The 11,008-nt window shown below is 33.2% G+C and overlaps 2 protein-coding genes across 3 annotated transcripts; both read left to right on the top strand.

The window, feature by feature from the left end:
• The first annotated feature begins 372 nt into the window (after positions 1-372).
• On the top strand, positions 373-7,359 carry LOC109600548 (ralBP1-associated Eps domain-containing protein 1). Of its 2 annotated transcripts, none has more exons than XM_049970401.1 (7): positions 373-563; positions 2,014-2,443; positions 2,499-2,776; positions 2,838-3,100; positions 4,605-4,982; positions 5,065-5,370; positions 5,429-7,359. In XM_049970401.1, exons 1-7 carry the CDS (start codon positions 414-416, stop codon positions 5,622-5,624), a joined length of 2,001 nt encoding a protein of 666 aa, XP_049826358.1. In that variant the 5' UTR covers positions 373-413; the 3' UTR covers positions 5,625-7,359. The 2 variants fall into 2 exon arrangements, with proteins under 2 accessions (XP_049826358.1, XP_049826357.1); XM_049970400.1 differs by having other exon boundaries at positions 5,038-5,370.
• Positions 7,360-7,534: 175 nt separating this feature from the next.
• On the top strand, positions 7,535-9,432 carry LOC109600175 (uncharacterized). The gene is made up of 2 exons (XM_049970409.1): positions 7,535-7,706; positions 8,123-9,432. Exon 2 carries the CDS (start codon positions 8,173-8,175, stop codon positions 9,361-9,363), a length of 1,191 nt encoding a protein of 396 aa, XP_049826366.1. The 5' UTR covers positions 7,535-7,706; positions 8,123-8,172; the 3' UTR covers positions 9,364-9,432.
• The last annotated feature ends 1,576 nt before the right edge of the window (positions 9,433-11,008 follow it).

Genomic DNA, 11,008 nt, shown 5'->3' with positions numbered 1-11,008 from the left:
TTCTATTAGAATGAAATAAATCTATTAAATCTTTTATTTACCCCAAAATGTTAGTTTTTTATATAGAATATATAGATCTGTAATCATTTAATTAAACTCAACGAAATTAATTGGCAATAAATACATATATTGATTGAAAGTTACATTTAAATAAACACGCTGGTCGTATTTTACTGGGACCTAAATGGAACGGACACTTGCTCGAAGCAAGGTAACCCAAGAGTTACGATGAAAACTTAATATTCAAACAATAAAAACGAATCAGTCCTCTCTCGAATTCGAATAATATCTATGTAACGTAGGTTGCCTGTATTTCGGCGCAGTACAATTCCGACCTCTCTTAACAAACATCCCAAGTTGCGGGTCGGGTTTTTTTTATCGTCGGAGCTAATGCCAAATGTCAAACGTAAAAAATGGACGAGTTACACTTGTCGGACACATTCCAAAGGTATTTTTCGGATGTGTTTTGTGTGTGCGACGAGGATTTTTCCGGAAAGGCTTCCCAACACAAAACGATCGAACTGATCAAGTCCGGTAACGTGCCCGACGAAATAATCGCACAGGTAATTTGATTTTTCCGTTAGCCGTCCAGCCGGAATGCAATGTTTTTGTCAACGTTTTTTCTTCATTCATTTCGAAAATATTCACGGTATCTACTCGCTGCATTTAGGTTTTATTTGATGCTGAAATTGTGGTTTAATCTACATAGAAGGTTGCAAGATATTTCCGTTATAGTTGCCTGTGAACAGTTGGAAGATGATTAGCTTTTGTAGTTACTCATTATGTTTAACCATAGATAAATTTAATTGTTGGTTCTCTTCATAGGAAATAGACCAGACTAAAACAAAGATATATAATGTTTTATTTATTATAAATATTATTTGTGTGGTACGATCATAAACTGCTGATCATGTATCTCAACAGAATTTGTTTTTTAATATTTTTATTATTAAAATATATGTTGAAAATATTAACAGATTTAGCTACATGTTGTTTACATCAACATGCATATAGATACAAGGTACAGTTTTAAACATAAAATTACATATTGTTAGATAATGTTTATTATAGCATGCAAATATTATGTTTTAAAATTAGTTGTGCAAAGAAAAGGTTATAAATAAATATACAATAATTTTAAGTAATAATTTAAACGTTAAATGAGAGGACATTTCCAAATAAAAAATTATTTAATAAACCATAGGATTTTCAATATTTTAATCTTCTATTTTAACTACATGTTTTGATCATTTTATATGATAAAATAATAAAAATATAATTTAAGCATTTTATTGTGCTATATAAATTATTATACAATTTCACAAAATAAGTAATTAATAAATAATTAGAGAATAAGTGTAAATTCAGGGATTTTATAATTGGAAATAACATTTTAAAATACAGAAATACTGAGTATTTTTTATCATATGCAAATATTTTGACACATGTTTAAAAATATATTATTTTGTAAGTGACATACATATTATCATAAAATAACAAGAATACAAAATGTATTTTAAATATTTAAATAGTGTTTTTTCATTATTTTATCCTTTTAATAAAAAATTTTTTGAACATTTGAGCATTTTATTGTGCCAAGCCAATTATAATACTATCAAATTAATTAAAATAATAAGTATTACATTATGTGATTTTATAATGAAAAACGAAAATATCAGAATATATTTTTACCTTACACCAATTTAATATTTATAGAGGAAACCTTCAAGTAATTAAATAATTTATAGTGTAGCGTCACTTAATTTTATTTTTAAAATAACATCAAAATAAAATACTTGCATTTAATCGTTTTGCCAAATAAATTATCATACAATACCACAAAGCAATTAAAAATAATTAAAGAATTATTTTTAATTAAGATATGAATTGTGGGAATTTATAGGGGAAATTAAGATAACAGTGTTGTATTTCAGGCGAATGTACTTATAAGTTAAATTTAAATATTGTGGATGAAATATGTTAAATTAACAATTAATTTTTTGAAATTTTAAGATTTCGGAAATATGCTGGAACGGCTCCACCAACAATTACTTAACAAGAAAACAGTTCTTCTCCGCCCTGAAATTGGTGGCGGCCTATCAGGCGAACATGTCCCTAAAAACGGATCTGGTCACCCAAAAATTGGATTTGCCGTTGCCGCGCTTCACATGGAATAACTTGGAGACCGAGAACGCCGTCCATGATCTGATCGAGTTGCGACAGGACGAGGCGTTGAACAGCAGCTACAGTGAACACGTAGACGCAACCAGCACCGACTCGGAGGCCGACAGTGACACCCTGAGTGTAGTGAGGACTGATTCGCCTGAGGCAAGCAGTGCCGCCTCGGACAGCCCCACGCCCACCAACAGCGTCCAGGACAGAAGCTGGGCAGTGACCGGAGCTTGGCACGGACTCGTGTCGGAAGAACAGAGACAGTTGCTAGGTGAGACAGATTCTGTTGTTTGCACAGGATAAGATGTAATATTGTACGTCTACAGGTACGGAGGAGGAATCGTCAGATCGTCACAGCAGTGATGACGACACCGAGGTTACTAGTGAGGTGTTCGTGATTACTCCCGAGCAACGGGACTACTACACGAAACAGTTCCGATCACTGCAGCCTGATACTAACGCTCTGTTGGCGGGACCGGTGGCCAGGACGTTCTTCGAGAAGTCGCGTCTCCCTGTTCACGAACTGAGAAAGATTTGGCAGCTGGCGGACGTCACAAAAGATGGGGCGCTTAGCCTGCAAGAATTCAACACAGCCATGCATCTGGTATACATTTTGGAACAGTTCAATAGATGGTCATTGTTATATGTGTCGATTTTTTGTTTAGGTGGTGTTGAGGAGGAATTTTATAGAACTGCCGGACACGTTACCGGCTGCTCTGATGCCCGGCAACGAAACCCCATTATCAGTTAGTCCGGAAACTGAACCGATACTGTCGCCACAGACCAAAGACACGGCCAAGGAGTGGACCAAGTTCGTCGACAGTCCGACCAGTTCGGTCTCGTCTCCCGGTCCCAAACCAGTCAATTTCGACTTCCAAAAGGTCACGTTAGATAAGGACCCCAAGCTAGTTCATCCAAAACCCTTAAGGTACACCATTATACACTTTTACTTATATTACACTAATTTATAGTGAAAATATAGTGACTGGTCTCAGTAGGACATACTGTTATTTCTGAACGATGATTTAACTTTAGTTAGATTGACGACATTTACATGGTTTTTATACAAGGTTCCATTCTAAAGTAATAAGAGGGACTTTTACGACCTCACTGTATATTATACTGTACGAAAAGAGTTTGACCCACCTGAATCCAAAAAGAGACATCATGTACAATAGAGACAGTAAGTCTCCCACTATGAGGCAGACTTCTACTGTCTCTGTAATGCATGATGTCTCTTTCTAAATTCAGACGGGTCAAACGCTTTTCCTACTGTATAAGTACCTGAAGAAATAATTTTTGGTTAACTTTAAAATGAAAATGTTCTTCAAGCAAATTCATGCCACGAAAGAAAAACTCTGGATTCTTAGAACTGAATGACAAGAATAAATAATAGACATGAAAAAATATCTGATAGATGACGTAGAACATTGAAACATTGAAACTTTTCAATATTTTGTGTGACATATGGTCTTACATTGTCATGAGAAGGCAGAACTCCGTTTCTATTATTTAATGAAGGTTATAGTTGAAGTTAATATGTAAAATTCCACCGCAATCCATCGCACAGTCATCAACGCTAAGACTTTCTTTAAGTACTTTAAATTTACCAGCTCCAACTTATTGTGTAGACCAATGAGAATTGTCGTAATATATCCGGTTATCTTTACATAATTTATGTAGAATCCGTTTGTTCAACATTTTGAGTTTATTCCATAAAGCCTTTCAGCAGATCTATCGCATGACTGACCTATTTCCCAATGTTTTGCACGAGGATTTTGGGAGAGATGTTTAATTTTTTCGTTGGTACAGGTTTCGGCACAACTTTCACGTTGTTCCTCTTTATTTATTGCTATTTATAAACCAACGAAACAGGTCTTCGTCACTTACAACATATTTTCTAAATGAATTGTGAACTCAACATGCAACTTGTGTTGTTGTTGTAAAAATACACTATTATAACCCAAAAAATATTAAAATGTCACGAACCAAAAATGTAAGTTATTATACTTTTTTCGATATCTAATATTTACCTTGGGTAACCAAAATATTTAGGAAAAACATTCTATTCTTTAATATTTAAAAAAGTCAAATTAAAGTTTGTTATCATTATCAATAATCATTAAAAATTGTTTTAAAATCACAAACGTCTAGAAGATTAATGAGTCTTTCCAAACATGTTACACGAGAGTACTTAATTTCTTGCATCTTCAATACACCATTTTAACACAAGAAAAACGATTTAAATACAATGTAGGAAAAAAATAAATAGCACAACTAGAAAGAGCATAAAAACGTTTTCAAATAATATAATACTTGTTTGTTAGAGTAATTATACCTTTCATTACTAGGTTACAATAAAAACGATTTTAAATACTAAGATTAGTCTTAGTGGAAAGTAAAAACGAATTTTAAAAACTTGCCGTCACTAGGTTAACACCCGAAACGGCACCAATCCAAACAGAGGACCAAACCGACGGCGGTACCATTGACATGCATAGTCCCAAGAAATTCATCGACTCCACCATTTTGTCGACTGTGTCGCACGGCGTCGCCAACATCAACTTAGGAGCATCCGGCAGTTCGTCGGCCGGCGGCCAAAACAGCGCTATCCAGCGGCCGCAGCCGAAGAAGATCAACTTGCCCGGACCCGGGGCGATTCCGCCGCCACCAACGAGCGCCTGCGCCCCGGAGGAGGGCGGTCCGTTCAGTCTTCCCGCGTTTCCGCCGCCCAAGAAGGAGAAACCACCCCCTCCACCGCCACGGCCCTTCAAAACGCACGGCCGCAGCTCCTCGCTCGATCTGAACAGGTATTAGTTGATTAATTTTGTGTACGAATCGACTGCATCACTAACTCATTCCCAGACACGTTCATATTTCGTTCAATCACAGACTGAGCAAGTTGGGCGCGCCCCCGACAGTGCCGCCTCGCATCAGTCCGAACATACAGGCGTCGTCGTCCAGGAAACTGATCAATCAACGGTCCGAGGGTGATACGGCGCAGGTCGAGCTCGATCCGGACGGGGCGGGCGCCTTCGCCAACTTTGACCAGTTCGAGAAGTACGAGAACGTGCCGGAGGGCATCTTTCCCGGCGAGCTGTACGAGGCCGAGAGAAAGAAGCTGTTCGCACAGTTCACGAGTGGCGCAGAGGCGGCCGACGACGCACCTCGCAAGCACGGCGCCTTCGAAATTTACAGGTAACTTAGCCTACTCAGTTGCTATGCGTTCAGTTGGAACTAACGTATTAAATTACAGACCGACCGCGAAGAGTAAAGAGAGTCAAACAGTAACGGCGGAGGATAAGGCCAAATGGGACCTGTTCATGCAGTTGCAGGAAGAGAACACCGTCTTGTTGCGTATGTGCCAGGAACTCAGCCAGGAATTGGCGGATATAAAGGAGGAGAAGCTGACACTGAAAGTTAGACTTGAGAAGCAACTGAACGGCGGATAGTGTGTGAGTGAGATGCCTAGCCTACGTACCCTTATTAACGTGACCTAATCCTCGATGCGTGCACCTGTTTGTTTGTTTTACAGTGTCGCACCTGTTGAAGCGTTCATCGCGTTTTACGAATAGGGAATTTCGCTGTGATCCTTAATGTTAAGTTGAATACGTCCAAAGTTGCCGTAGTATAACACTCATTTTTTGTTTATTTAATGATCTGTACAGATTGTAGATCTGATGTTTTGTTGAAACAAAGACAAAAGATAATTTAATCAAGGTGGTTTCATATTGATATCATTTCAAATTACACTTGTGTAAATTTTTTTAATGCTCATTTATTTTATATTTTTTATAGTTTTAAAATGACAGAAAATTAAAATATTTAATTTATTAAATTTTATATCTGTTTAGAGAAATTTTCAGGTGTATCAGAATTTAAACAATAATTTATAAAATATGAAACAATATTTACATCTTAATTAAGTTATCTTTTCCATTAATAATTTAAAACTTCCAAGATATGTGTAAGTATTTACGAGAAATTATTTTTGTAATAGAATTTTCAAAAAATCGAATATATTGTTATTGTTATATCGGAATTCAAAATTGTTATCGTTTGAAAAACGAAATTAGTGTAATATTTAAAAACGCTGAAACAAACAAACAGGTGCAACAAATGCTATATCATATTGACACGTGTATAAATCAGTGATTTTGATTTTAATAAATTGCTTAGTTGTATTATTGCACAAATAAAACCATAGCAGTCATTCACAATTAATTTAGTCATAATTTATATAATATTTTATTACTCAATTACTCTACTCTGTAATATATGTCTATGCCTCTATTTTTTTATTGACTGATATTTAAACTGTGACAAATATGCTTTACCATGGAATTGTTTTTACAAAATTAAACCCCATATGTATATCTCAAATTATTTGATTGTCTAATTTGTAATATCAGCACAACCTCAAATGCTAAGACTGCAAACAAATCTTTTAACAATCTTTAATAGTTTACTAGATAGCCGGAATCAAAAAATGTGAGATATCCTGCTTATGAAAATTCAAAATTATGATCTGAAATTACCCTTGACTAAATTTTTCATAACATTCCAGACTTCCTGATAATTTCATGGTAATCTTAATTCACTTGTGACATATTATAGTATTTTAAAATATTCAAGTCCCTCCTTAAATGTATCATAACTACACAGTGCCCTCTTAATATTTTTTATATCAATTTTCCAAAATATAAAATGGCGAGGAACCAGTATTATGGGCATTAAATAATGCTAATGTTTCGAATGTCTTATGTGATTTTATGAAATTGTTCCTTAACGGCAGTATAGTGTTTTTATTTAAGAGTTTTTGGAAAATTGTTTTTAAGCCCTTTTGTTAAGAAATCACGAAATTATGCTAAGGCTAATATTATACTAGACGCTTTTTAAATTTATCAAGGGCTAAGTGCCATAAACTGCCTGAAAACAAGAAAACTAATTTATAACTACCTGTTCTATTATTGTAAAGTCAATCAACAATTACACTTGTATATACAAATATTTAACAAAGTGATATATATTGATCAAAAATATTAATAAATCTGAATATATGAATTCGGTTTTTGATATTTGGTTGTTAAATTTTATCATATCTTCTATATTAGCAAGATCTTATATTTTTTGTGTAGCTATAGGAAGACTGTATTTTAAAATGAAATAAACAATAAAGAATGTTAATTTTGCTTTTTATTGAATTTTAAATTCAGTATTTATGGTAAGTATGTTTCCTTTCTTCATAATTGTTTGGATAAAGTTGAACACAGTTATCACCAATGTAATGCATTATTACTATTTCTGACGTACTAAGTAAGTTTTGACATATATCCTAATTAGTTTGTTTTCAATAGAAGGAAATTTTTTTTATAGAAATGGCTGCAGCTGCTGACACCAGGCAATAATAAATGTAATCGTTCTGATGGTCTCCAGTTTTATTTGAATATTTACCTCACTCCGTACTGTGTAAGATCTAATTTGGATGTCACAGCCTTGGCCTTATTCCTCAGTTCATTTGAATTTTTGTACAGGTAAATACTAAGATATTTAATAGCTATTGGTAAGTGTTCCTTATTAATTTACACTTTTTTGATACATGACATTTGATTATACCTATTTTCAAAAAACAATTTTTTTTAAATGCCCTAGTACAGGGATGGCGAACCTTTTTTGTTGTTCGTGCCACAATGTCATAAAAATATTTTTTAAATAGGTAACGTGCCACAATAAAATTTCATTCGAAATGTTACCGCTGCCCTAGTACATATTTTTTTATTTTTATCTGTTTATCATTAAGATTGTATTACAAATAGAAATGTTACGAGAGTGTTTTTTTTCTTAAATAGACAACACCCTGTAACTAATGTTAATATTAATATCGGATTAGTTTTGACGTATTATTTGTCAAATTCAAAATTTTGCTTCAAGTCAATTCTTTACATTTTAGGATTCTCGCTCAAAATTATAAATTGTACTTAGAAACAACACATCGCCACAATGAGTGATACGTTTAATAAAGTATTCGACGTCGTCAAAAAGTACTTGCGTGAGAATAAAGATAAGAATAGATTGAAAAAAGAAATATCTCTGGAAAGATGGCTGAAAGTGTTGATAAGCATCCAACCGAACATTAATAAAGACCTGGAAACTTATTTGTGCGACATAGTTGCTGATTCGAGTAGTTGGAACGGCGTAAACTTCGTACCAAAAATTGTCGGTGAAAAATTAACAGAAGATGGGAATCCTTTCGGTATGTCAACTAGATATTCACTTGCTTGCCGATACTGTTTGGTGGCTAAAATTCCAAAACTATTCCAAGAACTGCTCACCAATTACAATCCTGACATTATTAAACACATGGTTTTTCCGCCGCATTTAAAAAAGGAACTGCTTCTCTTAGAACTTGATGACAATTCGCCGATTGATAGTTACTGGTCACTTTTAATCGACAAAAATATGAAAAAAATCAAAAAACAAAACCCAGAAGATGGATTTTATACGGCCGTTCAATACTTTTGGTATGAAGGTATCGTGCATTTCTATAATCAATGCGATTATTTCTTAAAGTCTGATTTACTGAGTAAATGTTTGGTCGCACTGGTGAATACTTCGAAACCTGTTTTGGAAGAAGGCAACATTTTAGATTTTTGTATGGAGCGAATTGATAAAGAAGATTTTAGTTGTATATTCGAACTTGATCGTAAACGAACACATTGTCTATTGATATTAATAATCAGGAACGGTCGGCTGGATTTGTTTGAAAAAACGTTTAAATCGTATCGAATGAAATCTGCAACGTATGATGAGTATTTGGAGTATTTATATCTGTTGGCTGAAAATTTTAAGAAGAACATTGAGTTAGAAGAGAACTGGAACACTTTCATGTTTCTGTGGGAACTCGATTATTATGAAGATTATCGCTTAGAAATGTTTAAAGAACATAAAATGCGTAAGGTATTCATAGATTTGTTATTTTATTACTTAGAAAGTGAATACAACATGAATAAAATAGTGGAATTAAAGAATGTCATACGGTATTCGTCGAATAATATGAATGAGTTGAAACATTTGTTTATTGAAAGAATAGCCGAAACTAGAGGATTCACAAGGGAACGCTTCATAAAGTACATCTACGTCTTTGAAAAATTTATGAAATACAACCAACAAAGAAAAATTGGTTTTATTTAAAAGTTTTGTAATGTGTAATGTAATTTTTGAGATATTGTAACTTGTTTTAATAAAGCTTTTAAAGAACAACTTGTGAAAATTATATTTCAAATCAACAGAACTAAAAAATTGAACATAATCCTTCTATTTATAAGAAGATTTATGTGAATTAACAAATATTAAACAATTTTAAACGAATTTTTGATTAACAAGGTACTTAAGATAGGGTAATGTGATCTGTTTCTCATATACAAGTGGACAGTGGTTATTAGTTTGTAGTATGAGCATCAACATTAGCTAAAAAAATTATGCAACCATCGGGCTTCTGGATTTTTTTCAAAAAGGAAAAATAAAATATTGACCACACATAAAACTGATCAGGTCAAACAGTGCTATATTTCATAGCGTGCGTCGTTTTATCAGGGAAAGATATTGAATTGAATTGAATTGAATATTAAAATTGTTTATTTCAAATCTTCCTTGGTTGGTTGATTCCATAAACGTAATAAATGTAATTAAAAACAGAACTATTATTAAAATATTTAATGTTTGGTTTAATTAAACTATCGTTCAAAATGTCTATAAAGCAACTCTTCAATATGTCTCTTAGGACTAACCATTTGGAAATATTAGATTTATGAGAAACAGGACATTCCCATTTGCAAAATAATTGATACACCTCTGAGACTATGATCACATCCAGAGAAGAAGCACACATTACTATCCTTAAATTATTAGGAAATTCACACCTCTAATTAAATGAAATCAAAATGTTATATATTTTATTTAAAACAACTACACTGTATTCTTTCTTCCATTATTCTTTTTGTACTTAAATTAAATCTTAAACTAAATAAATGGGGAATGTGGCTGATCACAGAAATAGCAGACTTTTGAAAAATATACAGGGTGTTTCATAACTAATCCGAAATGTTTTAACCAGATATGCACTTCTAAGTAATAAATCGATTTCTTAAAAAAATCTAATAAGAGTCCAACAGAAAACGAGATAAAAAATGTTTTTGAACTTTTTATTTGTGTGTTTACTTCTTAATATTTTCAATTATTATAACCCAAATAAATTTATTTTTATAATGTTTTTTTGTTGTTTTAACTGTACGGAAGTACAAAACATCGGTGAATTGCGTGAACGAATCACAACGGCTGCCTATAATCTGCTCTCCGGGAACAGCAGCAAGGAGGAACGTTTAAACTAGTGCGGCGAAATTGGATAAGACGGGCCCAAGTTTGCTTGCAGGTCAATACAGAAAACTGAACTGTTTTTCTAGAGTAAGGTTTCTTACAAACATTTTTTATCTCGTTTTCTGTTGTACTTTTATTAGAATTTTTTTTAAGAAATTGTTATTTTGTTGGGTACCCTTTGTTCGTTATAACCACTTGTAAACGGTGAGGCAAAGATTCAATGAAATATCGGGAATGGTCGTTTGAAATTAAATTTCACGACTCTTCAATTAATAACCACAATTCATTTAAATTTTATGCTTTTTGATGTATTAATTGTCTTCCCACAAGTTTTCAACTGTATTTAGATCCGGATCTTACGCTGACCAACCAAGAATCTTGATCTTTTAATCAACTTTAAATAACTTAAGATGCATGAGGATATCAATATCTTGCATAAAAATAATAATAAAATAATTTGTAA

The sequence above is a fragment of the Aethina tumida genome, chromosome 1 (assembly GCF_024364675.1).
Source record: "Aethina tumida isolate Nest 87 chromosome 1, icAetTumi1.1, whole genome shotgun sequence".
NCBI lineage: Eukaryota > Metazoa > Arthropoda > Insecta > Coleoptera > Nitidulidae > Aethina > Aethina tumida.
The sequence above is the reverse complement of the archived record's forward strand: the minus strand, read 5'-3'. Positions and strand labels throughout refer to the sequence as shown.

What these genes read in the sequence shown, in the direction of transcription:
- LOC109600548 (XM_049970400.1), top strand. Translation starts at nt 414, where the DNA reads ATGGACGAGTTACACTTGTCGGACACATTCCAAAGGTATTTTTCGGAT. An exon ending in TCAACACAGCCATGCATCTG is followed by an intron (nt 2,777 to 2,837) that starts GTATACATTTTG and finishes TTTTTTGTTTAG; the next exon opens with GTGGTGTTGAGGAGGAATTT. An exon ending in TCCTCGCTCGATCTGAACAG is followed by an intron (nt 4,983 to 5,037) that starts GTATTAGTTGAT and finishes ACTCATTCCCAG; the next exon opens with ACACGTTCATATTTCGTTCA.
- LOC109600175 (XM_049970409.1), top strand. Translation starts at nt 8,173, where the DNA reads ATGAGTGATACGTTTAATAAAGTATTCGACGTCGTCAAAAAGTACTTG.